The sequence below is a fragment of the Dysidea avara genome, chromosome 9 (genome assembly GCF_963678975.1).
Source record: "Dysidea avara chromosome 9, odDysAvar1.4, whole genome shotgun sequence".
Taxonomy (NCBI): domain Eukaryota; kingdom Metazoa; phylum Porifera; class Demospongiae; order Dictyoceratida; family Dysideidae; genus Dysidea; species Dysidea avara.
Window position 1 is genome coordinate 20,955,990 of NC_089280.1, and position 12,803 is coordinate 20,968,792.

The 12,803-nt window shown below is 36.0% G+C and overlaps 1 protein-coding gene across 1 annotated transcript in view; it reads right to left on the bottom strand.

Annotated features, from left to right (window-relative positions):
* The window catches only part of LOC136266938 (uncharacterized), a 69,592-nt gene that overhangs the window by 17,840 nt on the left and 38,949 nt on the right, over window positions 1-12,803 (bottom strand). The window contains exons 59-76 of the mRNA XM_066061980.1: window positions 10,691-10,861; window positions 10,405-10,554; window positions 10,152-10,349; window positions 9,174-9,311; window positions 8,913-9,119; window positions 7,528-7,698; window positions 7,277-7,417; window positions 7,023-7,223; window positions 6,833-6,970; window positions 5,971-6,174; window positions 5,394-5,564; window positions 5,170-5,343; window positions 4,964-5,119; window positions 4,700-4,906; window positions 4,508-4,645; window positions 2,582-2,794; window positions 2,045-2,182; window positions 1,784-1,990 (exon numbers count right to left, since the gene is read on the bottom strand). Coding sequence (XP_065918052.1) covers window positions 1,784-1,990; window positions 2,045-2,182; window positions 2,582-2,794; window positions 4,508-4,645; window positions 4,700-4,906; window positions 4,964-5,119; window positions 5,170-5,343; window positions 5,394-5,564; window positions 5,971-6,174; window positions 6,833-6,970; window positions 7,023-7,223; window positions 7,277-7,417; window positions 7,528-7,698; window positions 8,913-9,119; window positions 9,174-9,311; window positions 10,152-10,349; window positions 10,405-10,554; window positions 10,691-10,861 — 3,123 coding nt within the window. The remainder of the gene's footprint in view (window positions 1-1,783; window positions 1,991-2,044; window positions 2,183-2,581; window positions 2,795-4,507; window positions 4,646-4,699; window positions 4,907-4,963; window positions 5,120-5,169; window positions 5,344-5,393; window positions 5,565-5,970; window positions 6,175-6,832; window positions 6,971-7,022; window positions 7,224-7,276; window positions 7,418-7,527; window positions 7,699-8,912; window positions 9,120-9,173; window positions 9,312-10,151; window positions 10,350-10,404; window positions 10,555-10,690; window positions 10,862-12,803) is intronic.

Here is a 12,803-nt window from a genome sequence, read left to right on the forward strand (position 1 = left end):
AATACTAATGGGGTAGGACACCTCCTATTCTACATTTGATTTGAATCCACCCAGCTATCACTGAGATATATGCCTTCAAAGTTTATCCTATTTTCTTCATATTTTTCTTCATCTTCTGCTTCTTTTTTTCTCTTTTCACTCCACTCACCATAACTCATGCATGCTTTAGTCAATTGACTTCAAATTTGGAGAGCAGTGAGAGCATAATGCAGCACATTTACAGCCCAATTTTCATACAGATCGAACTAAGAGCAATGGAATTTACGTACAATTTTGAAAATTGCAAAAGCGATTTGTTGTCATGCCTACAGGGTAATCCACTTGATGGAATAACTTGAAAATCAGTCTGTACATGAAGTTATTATCATAGTGCAAACCTTTTGCGGTTTGTAGATACTGAGAAGTTTAGTTATGGATATATAAAGCAAAACCAAACATGTGAAAAAAGCGTGATAAAGATACTCTAATAGAACAGTAACTGAGAAGTAAAGTAAAAACTAATTTAAAAATTTTTAAAAATGCACAAAACATTGGAAACATTCTCCAGGTTTCGAATAAGGGACCTCCACAATTAGGAACCTCCACATTTATACACCCAAGCCCTTACCACTCTGCCACTGCATGCTGTCAGTAGCTCACCTCACTTAATTTCTACCTTATAAATGAAAGTTCTGGTTTAGTACACTAGAATGATAACTCATAGATCTATCAGTGGAAATTCTAGAACATTCTATATGCATTATATTGAAGCACTCAGAAAAAATGTGTGCTCTATTAGAATACTACAAAAATTATGAAAATAGTCTATATCAAGTGTGCTGTGCAGCCAAGTGCAGGCAGATGACATACTCGCTTTACAGAACCAAGAAAATGCCATTTTCATGTATCCGTAACTCGATAATACTTGAACAGTAATTTATCATTTCTGCTGTGGAACTTCCTCAGGGTAGAGCATCTCCCAGGAGTTGAATCTGCCCAAATTTCGTCTTATTTCAGTTCTTTGTAATACATGTATAGCCACTCAGCACTTTGACGATTCCCGTCGTAGCTAAAGGGAAAAAAACTGAGTTGAAAGGAAGTGTCGAGGCCAATCATAGGCTGGCTTTGGAACTTGCAATTACAAAAAGAAGTGATATCCGCACAAAAACACCCAAACTGTGTAAAATGGTGTGGCCTTAAAAGCCTGGGTCAAAAAAAGTTGTGAAATCAAAAGTGGCAGCCAAGAAATGGCTGCAATGATGATAATGCTAATAAATTTTAATAATGGCTGTGTGCATTGTTAAAATTTTTATTAACATTAATATCATTGCAGCCATTTCTTGGCCACCACTTTTGATTTACCTAGGCTTTTCAAGGCCACACCTTTTTTTCACAGCTGGCTGTTTTTGTGTGGATAAAAGTTACTGGATGAAAAGTGTGCACGAAAGTTGCACAGAAAAGCAACAAAAATTTACAAAGAGGTTTCTGGCAATGAAAAATAGTTGCACTTCAAGCAGAGATTAAGGTTAATGACGGTTCAGTGTACAAACACAGAGCTGTTTGTCTGTGTTTTGATAATGAATTAACATAACATAAGCTATTCTACATAATATTACACATACAACAATACGCTGTAAACAACAAACAAAAATGCATAGCAATTTACAGTTGTGTTGTCAGATAATGAGCACTGAACTATATGTCAATAAAAGCTTGCTGAGTTACCATAACAACAAAATAAGAACATAGACACATGCACAGACAACATTTGGTTTAATATATAGAATATAGCTGTTTACCATACCATCATCATCCATAATGAATCCAGTAGCTGTAGAGGGATCACCTGGGATCACACCTAACAATTGAAGTGGTATTGAAATTGATAGTGTAAAGTTTTCTGTTGGTTCTGCTATTGGATCATCAGTGATTGGAATATCACTAAATGCTGTGATAGCTCCAGGTAGAAAGATGACACTCCTCACATTGGCGTCAAAATCTACTCCATTTCCTGTACAACAATGACACTATGAGAACTAACTGACACAGTTTAAGAGCACTTAACCTTCAGCAGTAATTCCAATTATTTCAAATTGAACAGTAATTATTTGATCAATTCTTCTATTTAGTTGAAGTCCAATTCTCATTGATCCTGCTCCTTCACTTATACTGTATTCTCTCTCAGTGAAATTCACACTAACCACTATCATAATACAAATAATGTACATCATAAAATTAATGTGGATCAAAATAACATGTACAAAATAAAGGCACGTTCTTTTACAGTGTATCTATGAAAAAACAAAGAATGTAACCATCACAGTTTAAAAGCTGTGAAATAAAATGTGGCAGCCATAAAGTCACCACTATGATGTGAATACCATCAATTCTTAAATGACAACATCAACATTTAATTTTGCCTATTATAATATCTTCATTGCCACCACCACTACAACAATTTACACAACACAAAGCAGGTATGAAAAATTACCATACAGCTTTACAGTAGCTACAAGTGTCACAACATACATTACTATGGTTTCTTTGCAATAAAACTATTTCTGCGTGAGCAGATAGCACTACTTATACAAGCATATCTTACTATCATCATCAGTGATGACAACTGTTGCTTCTGAGGGACTGCCTCTTTCTACTCCTAAGCGTGCAGTAGCTCTACTCAGTTGAATCATGAGTGTAAAGTTTTCTTGTGATTCCACTATTGAATCATCAACAATAGAAATGTTCAATGTTTTTATGGTGTCAGTAGGTCCGAACATGACTGTGCTTCTGGCAGAATCAAAATCCACCATGTTACCTAATCAATAGTACAGAATTATTTATATAAGTATAAGAAAAACTTAGGAATTGCACAGTAGGGATATTCACTTCTTATTGTTTTACAGTATTTGGACATTACATACTACTCCGATCCAGCTTGTTTCAGTACTTTTTATTGCAGCACTATAAACTGTCCCTACTCTAATTTAAAATTCCTAAGTTTTTCTTATATTTGTTTGCAAGCTCATGACCACTAAATAGCCTGCTTTTCACAAAACTAGTCACAATATTTTAAAAGAGTTAATCACAGCACTATTATACTAGATTATGACTCATACAATGACAATTGATCAGTGGGCATGGCTCTACATAAGCCTGCAGACAATAATGGACGTGGATTCATGTATACCTACAGACTGATGAATGGGTGTGGCTACCATATGTCTACAGACAGTAATTTACGTAAGTGGGCATGGCTCATGAAAGAAGCAGGGCTATGCTATGATGTGTAGTAACACGTCCACATTTAATTTGGCACGTGGGGTCAAACCCGAATAATCTGTAAAGTGGGACCTGGATGACCCGACATTGTTACCAAATAAACTATATTTTATTGACTTACACATTGCTATATAGTTCACCGTGAGTTGCTCTCATTAATCGATGTAAACAGCGAGTCAAGTAAGCGTGACTGTTGACCACGTGTATTCAAATACTTTGATACAATATACACTGGTAGATGGAAGTCGTACTGTAGTCTATTAACACTCAGCAGTAGAATCTTGACTGATGGCCGTGGTAAAGAAGGATAAAAGGTAAGACAATAGCGCAAGCATTGTATATTGTTCAATATACCAAAGGTTTTTTCTTAAGCAAGCTAGAAACGTTTCTGCGAAAGAATTAGGGCAGTAGCTATAGCCAGTTTCCTGCTACGCTTGACTGAAGGTATCAGGCAGACAGGCAGGCAGGCAGGCAGGCAGGAAGGCAGGCAGGCAGGCAGGAAGGCAGGCAGGCAGGCAGGCAGGCAGGCAGGCAGGCAGTAGAAAATTCTGTTGAATAGATTTTTTTTTAAATTCTGTAGCAACTTGACGGAAACATTTAGGGTCGATCTGAAGACACTTTTGGGCTTGGTTTTACCCAACCAATACTGTCATGTCATTGTGAGGAAAAATCATGGCAGGTTTTTGGGTTATATTATATCACGAATCGCCCCCACACCTTCGATGTTCCTACTAGACATGTTATGCAGAACAATCTAAGAAATAAGGACAAAAGGCATCTCAGAGTACACTCATTTTTATGGTAGTAGGGAATACAAAGACTCGGTAGCACTGAACAGGTTAATAATAATATGGCCTGATGTATAAAGTGTGACTCAACAATGACTCATGCTATGGGTATGTATAAAAATTCCCTTCCGCATACCCAGAACCCTACTTTGTTTTATTGCCTTTCTCCTCTAGCACAAAGTTATTTACTTGTGGAAAGCATATCAATGACTCCAAGTAATTGGCAATACAGTAAGGAATTTTACAATATAAGATGTGCTAAAGCAAGGGAGATTATCACCTGGCATAAATTGCATGGCTAAAGTAGGAATTAAATCTGCAACATAAGATCATGACTAGGCAAGCGATTCCAAATTTCAAGGGGAAATTGTTTCATGGATAGCTGACGAAAATTGTAAAATTTCCCCCCTCAGAAAAATCCCACTATAGAGATATATGCTAAACACATAAATAGTGTAAACCTTGAGCTGTGTCAGGAACAAGACGAACTCCTATTGTTACATCCACTCCAGCAGGTCTGCTTAACTGCAGTCCAACCATCACTGATTGCTCATTTTCATTAACACTGTATTGCTGCTGGGTAAATCTGACTGTTAACACTATATAACAAAATCTCAAGTACAAGCTTTGATCGGTGCATCTATAAAACTTACTATCACTATCCACAATTGTCACTTCAGCTCTTTGAATTGAACCAAGTGTGACACCTGTACTTGTATCAGCAGTAGTACTATTTAATGTAACATCGAATAATTCTGTTTGTTCCAAGTTCATATCATTGAAAATTTGTATGAACACACTGTGTTCAGTGTCACCAGGACTAATACGAACAACAACTCTACTGATGTTAAAATCCTCCACTATAAAAAGTAAGAAAAATTAGTACACAAGTGACACACACACAATTCCATGTTTACTTGATGCAACAATGGAAGAGTCACCATCACGAATCACTGGTTGGACTATAACATTGATGGGTAAACAACTGGGTTGGTCAAGTAACAATTTTATTTCAACTGCTCCAGCATCTTCATTTACTGTGTAAGTGGTGTCCTCAAATGTTATTGTAATTTCTGTATACACAAGTAATGAATTCACTATTACATTCAACATCACAACTTACGGATACACTCTGGTAGTGATCCAGACCATGATCCATTAGACTGACAAGTTCTGTTTTCTGATCCACACAGTAAAAACCCATCATTACATTCATGTTCAGCCACAGATCCAAATGTTGTGTTAGTAACATCAGTGTTTCCATTTTGTGGTGTTCCAAGTGGTCCACAATTTACAACTGATTATTAAATATGAATACACATACCATTCCAAATTTGATCAGCTTACTTTCACATGTAGGAACAGACTCTGACCAGGTACTATTTCTCTGACATACACGCTGTGTTACACCATTAAGATCATATCCCTCATCACAGGAATAATCTGTTACACTTCCTTCTGTAGTATTTGTAAACCTCACATCACCATTGGCTGGAATTTCTGGGTTTCCACAATCCACTATTAAAAATTGTGACTACTAACACTACAGTTAGTGAGAACAGGTTTATGTGACTGTTCTATTAGAGTATCAAGTTTGACAACAAGGGTGTTGATCTCCTCGTAAACAATTTGTACGTATTCAACTCAAGTTCTACAGCTGTTAAACTGGTGATAAAGACTATTTGCACTCTCATACACAAACTTGGCACAGCAAACCCACAATTGCACCAATACTTCCAGACAAACTTAATGTTAAGGTGTCTTAACTGTTGTCACTGTAAAGGTCAGCAAAATTTCAGCATAAAATTATATTTCTAAATAACAATAGGACAGTCTATTGTCAAAAATTCAATAATTCAGATAAACCAGGTTCAATTGTTCTAGCAATATGCTTTACTAAAAACATAACTACGTATACTCATACCATCATTGTCAATGATAAATCCAGTTGCCACAGCAGGATCACCAAGTACCACACCATTATCTGATATAATTTCAATAGCTAAACTGAAGTTTTCTAATGGTTCACTAATATCATCATCAATAATAGGAACGTTGAAAAATTCTCTTGTTGATCTACGATTGAAAGTAACACTTCTCCTTGATGAGTCAAAGTCCACCATGTTCCCTAAAAAGAATATATTATGAGTATGGTGAGCTTTGGTGGTGAAACAGCATGTAAAGTAGTTTGACAGATAAAGTTTGGCAAATTTAAAATGCAAGCAATATTTATAGCTATGGCAAATTCCCTTAAATTTATCCTGTCCAATGTTTATTGTTCACAATCCGTTAAACACAATTACTATTAAAGCTAGGGGCAGTGTGTCAGTATCAAAGCAATTCAATTCCACATTATTTCATTGCCAGTGAAATCAATACATAACCATAACTATATGTACTTCTATAGCAAATACACCAGAAATGGTAGGATCCATGCTTGTACATCACTAGCTAGCCAGGTGAGATATAGTCTCCAGCTGCACAACACTGTAACAGATGATAAACAGGCTCCTGCTTCGACAATAAGGTCAGACCATTCCTCTGGTTGTGATACATAAACATAAGTTGTTGTGTAGTGTGAATATCAAACAGTTGTGTCTCTTAATGCTTTCACAGCAGTAGGGATACAAGATTAAAGCATGTCTTGCAAACGTTGTCCACAAGTTTATTATTCTACCTCATCCAATTAAGTAATGTTGCATCATAAACTTAGACAGCTTCATTATGTAAACAATACCGACACACTGCCCCTTAAAACTAAGGTGTTTATTTGCATTTGACATTACCTTCAGCTGTTATTCCGATTAGGACAACTCTTACTGAAATTCTTTGTTGAAGACCTCTATTTAGTTGCAGACCTACTCTCAAACGTCTTGCTCCTTCTCTCACCATATATTCACTTTCTATGAAGCTTACAATAACCACTACAACAGAAATGTACTAATGATGTAATCTAATTCACTGCACATTACTCACTGTCTTCACTCAGAATAACTACTTCTGTCACATTAGAGCTTCCTATGGTTGCTCCATTACTGTCCATTCCAATACTTAGTGCTACACTAAATCTTTCAGCTTCCTCCAATCTGTCATCATTAGTTATTGGAATTGATGCAATAGCTCTAGTTTGTCCAGGACTAAATACAACAATTACTGGACTTATATTGAAATCATTATCTGAAAGTATTCAATCAAATAAAACAAATATTTTCTATGTTTCTCATAAGTACCTTTTGCATTAGCTGCTTGTGGTCTAGCAATAACAGTGATGGGAACACAACTTGGTTGATCAAGAAGTATTGTAATATTAACAGGACCTTCATCTTCATTTACCATATATCTCATACTGTCATCCACTGTAACTGTAACTCCTGTATTAAAAGGTATTAGTGACAAGTATATGTTAACATCTCACTAAACACACATTTACATACACAACACATAAACACACACACACTCATGTATAAACATCACAACTTACTGATACACTCTGGTGGTGATCCAGACCATGATCCATTAGACTGACAAGTTCTGTTTTCTGGTCCACACAATACATATCCTTCACTACAACTGTAAGTTGCAACACTCCCCCCATAGGTGGTGGTGAAATCTACTTCTCCATTGGCTGGTTCTGTTAGATCTCCACACTCAACTAAAAGAGAAATATGGGCCATAAATGGATTATTGCACATGACAAAGTGATATTACAGCTAAGAGCCCACACATACAGTACACACAAATAACACCTTAACAATTATTACATAACAAGAACCTTAATAGTACAATAGTATTTTTAAAAATTGTTAATTTAAAAATGAAATAGGGATCTATGCAGTGAAACAAGAGATGAATGATGGTATTACAACATAGCTCAGTGGGAAAGTCCCTACTTTGGCATTGAGAAAAATAATTGTTAAAGTTAATGTGATAAATAAAGTAGGGACTTTCCCATTGACCTATGCTGTAATACAATCATTCGTCTCTTGTTCCACTACTTTTATTGCATGGATCCCTACTTCATTTCTAAATAACAATTTTTAAAACTGCTGTAGCATAGCTAGCTACAATGTAACTTGTGACTGTTCTATTAGAACATCGGACATGACTGTTGTATTAGAGTATATCTTGAGTCAGCCAAGAAGTGTCCAGCTAGCTAGACCAATAAGGGGTGAGGTCAAAACAGCTAGATTGTTAAGAGGTGTAGTCCCCGTACTCCATTGCTATTAGTCCACGTAGATATTTAATTGATAGGCGAGGTCATGAACCTATCGCGAACTGGATCCAATCGCGAACTTGCAGATATCTAGCTAGTATATCTCTTATAGCGCTTCTGAAATCCAGCTCTGAAATAATTCTGTGGCGTCTATATATGTTGAAAGAAAGCGTTGATATGGAAAATTTCGATATGGTTTTGTTGGATGAAGAAGAAGAGACAAGCAGCCTGATTGAAGATAAAAGAAAAGACAGTGCCTACACTCGTTGTAACCCCAAAAGGCACATCCCACTGGTGAGTTTGTTATTTTGGCGCAAAACGGTGGCCATACGCTGCTTCGTTTAGCCTCTAGCCTTGTGACTGTGGTTAGTGAGGCAGTGAGACTAAAATCGAACTTTGGCAATTTTTAAAAAAAAAATTCTATATCTGGCCACCTAGTAAACGTAGACAACCTATATAGTTAATATTATTAGTCCTTAATACTTACTTAGAGGTACAATATACAGTAATGAAGTGGTTCGGTGTACAGTGAAGATTATACATGATTAGGTATGCCTTGTAAAGTGTGCTGGGAATTCAGCAGTGAAAGTTAAAGAAACAACATGTTCATTGTTAAACATACTATTATGTAAACGCTACACAACACACTATACCATCATCATCCATAATGAATCCAGTAGCTGTAGAGGGATCACCTAGGATCACACCTAACAATTGAAGTGGTATTGAAATTGATAGTGTAAAGTTTTCTGTTCGTTCTGCTATTGGATCATCAGTGATTGGAATATCAGTAAATGATGTGATGGCTCCAGGTAGAAAGGTGACACTCCTCACATTGGAGTCAAAATCTACTCCATTTCCTGTACAACAATGACACTATGAGAACTAACTGACACAGTTTAAGAGCACTTAACCTTCAGCAGTAATTCCAATCATTTCAACTTGAACAGTAAACATTTGATCGATTACTCTATTTAGTTGAAGTCCAATTCTCACTGATCCTACTCCTTCACTTATACTGTATTCTCTCTCAGTGAAACTGACAATAACCACTATTATTATGAGAACAATATGAGTTTGTAAGCTTCCATACTGAGATTTTTATACATGTAACTCAAATAAGGATATTATGTGCTATAGGTAGCAATATTCAGTGGAGTGTTGAAGTACTATTAGTACGGAATGACATTACAGCATTTTAGAATTGCATTGCTAGTCAACGTAAAAACTGAATGACTTAGTCAGTCAGTCAAAGGCATGTTGCTGCTAATAACGTCTACATTGATTAGTGAATATTCAAACAAACAATTGACTGGTTCAGGGCCACAGCAAGCTACCCTTCTGGACTGCTATTGGCTAAAATTAATAACGTTTCAGCTACTTGAATTAAAGTAGTCACTGTGGTGCTCCAATAGAGTAGTCACTCTAGTAAATTTATGTAGCAACAAGTGGTTCTTTTGTATATGAATGCTCAAGAAAAGTGGCTTAAAAGCAATTACTTATAAATTGATAATTCACAGTGAAATAATTCTAGAACATAATTTAATAATGTGATAAGTGACAACAAAATGAAATTATAAGAGACTTAAACCTTGCCAGATGCATAGTCAAACAGCTCAAAGCTGTAGCAAAAGTAAAAAAGTAGCCAGCCATTATTTTCAAATGAAAGGCAGGTACACTGCATGTGTTCACACGTGACTAGGTACGTAATGCCAAACTAGAAGGGGAGCTCTAGGGTCCATACATATTACTCAGTATTTGTAAGTCCATCATTGCCATTTAATACTAGATAACACAATTAAATGTCACATTTAAACTTTTTGACTACCATAATACTGCCACTTAGCAAAGTTACTTATATGTACATAACTGTTGTATTATCTCCAACTAACCATCTTCACTAGTAATGAATACTTGTGCTAAACTTGGCTCTCCTATCACAACTCCATCAATGTCTACAGCTTCTAATATTACATCAAAAGTCTCTTCTCCTTCTAATCTGTCATCATCAACTATTTCAATAGATATAGTAGCTCTAGTTTCTCCAGGATTAACCACAACAGTTACTGTCATGTTATCAAAATCATCAACTAGTTATTAAAATAAACTACAATAACATCAATGTCCATTAATCTGATACATTACCTGTTGCACTAGGAGGTGACCTCACTTGTGGTCTAGCAATAACAGTGATGGGAACACAACTTGGTTGATCAAGAAGTATTGTAATATTAACAGGACCTTCATCTTCATTTACCATATATCTCATACTGTCATCCACTGTAACTGTAACTCCTGTATTAAAAAGGTATTAGTGACAAGTACAGTTAACATGTCACTAAACACACATTTACATACACAACACATAAGCACACACACACACACACACACACACACACACACACACTCATATACAAACATCACAACTTACTGATACACTCTGGTGGTGATCCAGACCATGATCCATTAGACTGACAAGTTCTGTTTTCTGATCCACACAATACATATCCTTCATTACAACTGTAAGTTGCAACACTTCCTCCATAGGTGGTGGTGAAATCCACTTCTCCATTAGTAACATTCATCAGATCTCCACAATCAACTGAATATGGTAGTATTAGTATAGTATATACAAGTGTAAGGGAATATTACTCATTCCAATACTTAGTTTCTCATTCCAATACTTAGTTTCTCATTCCAATACTCAGTTTCTCATACTCATTCCAATACTTAAATTCCATTCCATTCCAATTCCATTGGATCATAGAAATGAAACAAGGGAGGTCATCTACACTTGCAGCTATGCTAGTGGACATTTAATTCCTACTTCAGTCATATGCAGTCTGTCAATACAATAGCCATGACTGAAGTAGAGATTAAATGTCCACTAGCATAGCTGCAGATGTAGATGACCTTCCTTGTTTCATTGTTTGTTATTTTTCTATGATTCCTACTCAAATGTAAAATTTCTAATTTATCTTATATTTGTTTGTTTACTTTTTAGTAACATAATTAAGGGCTGATAAACCAACATATACCACATGCATCAACTGTGTGACTGAATTAATGAAAGGTACTCTGCTTTACAACCAGACAGAAAACAGTATGAGGAATGGATTTACAATTAACTAAGTCACTATGGAATTATGATTAGGGCTGGGAGATAATTTAGATGAAAAGACAATCTAGATACCTAAATCACCTATCGTAAATTAGATAATGATTTTCATTATCGAGATAATAGTAAATCTCCGTAATCTAGTGTATATCAACCATAGTCAGATGAAAAACCTTTGGAAAGGTATCGAATTAAACTAGGAACAGGTAAAATTTCTGACTTGACAAGGACTTTATGTCAACAAATATGTAAAACTGTGCTTACAATATTATTGAGATAAAATAGTTGTCACTTATCGAGATATCAAACAATACGGTAGTACTGTTTAAGTAAAAATTCTCCCGAAATGACACGCGCCGCCAAAAACATTGCCTTTTAAAAACCAGCTTAGAACTTCTTATGCGACGAAAAGCACTTTTACGGAACAATATTAGTCCATCATCAAATGTAGCATTAAAAACAAGAAAATACTTACTGGCGACCGGATATAGAATTTTTTAGAAATCGTCAAAACTTGAAATTTCGTCTCACTCGCTGTCTCACTGACCACAGTCGCAAGCCTAGAGCCCAAACGAAGCAGCACACGGTCACCATTTTACGCCACAACAACAAACTCACAGTGCCTTTCGGGGTTCTACGCCCTATGCGCCTTGTCTTTTCTTTTATCTTCAATCAGTCTTCTTCTTCATCCAACGAAACCATATCGAGGTGTTATTTTCCATATCAACACTTTCTTTAAGCAGCATAATAGACGTCACAAAATTATTTTAAGGCGCTTAGACTATGCTACTGTACAGAGCAGAGTATGGAGGTACCGGTACTCCACGATAGGTCATGACATCACGCCCATTCTTTATTCTACGTATTATCAATCGATCTATTGATCGAGACCACGATTACCACGCCCCTTTTATGTTAGCTGTATTTGTGACCACACGGTTGACTCGAGATACTCTAATACAGCAGTCACCCTAATAGAATAGTCACATGTTTATAGCTAGCTGTATGCTTTATCAAAAAACTAGTATATTAAAAATTATAAATTTAAAAATGAAGTAGGGATCCAAGCGATAAAAAGTAGTGATGAACAATCGTAGCTATTATAGCATAGCTCAGTGGGAAATCCCTACTTTGGCATGGTATAACAATTATTTTGTGTTCAATGCCAAAGTAGGGATTTCCCACTGAGCTATACTGTAATAGCTACCATTGTTCATCTCTTGTTCCACTACTTTTTATCGCTTGGATTCCTACTTCATTTTTAAATTTATATTTTTAATATACTAGTAAGTTTTACTGTTATCGCACAGCCCTAATTATGATAGCCAGCACTGATGCATTAATGCAGATCAATTCCTATGATAAAGAAAAATGGGACACAAAAGAGGACCAAGGTAATTCCAGATGCTTCCATTGTAGCTACTGA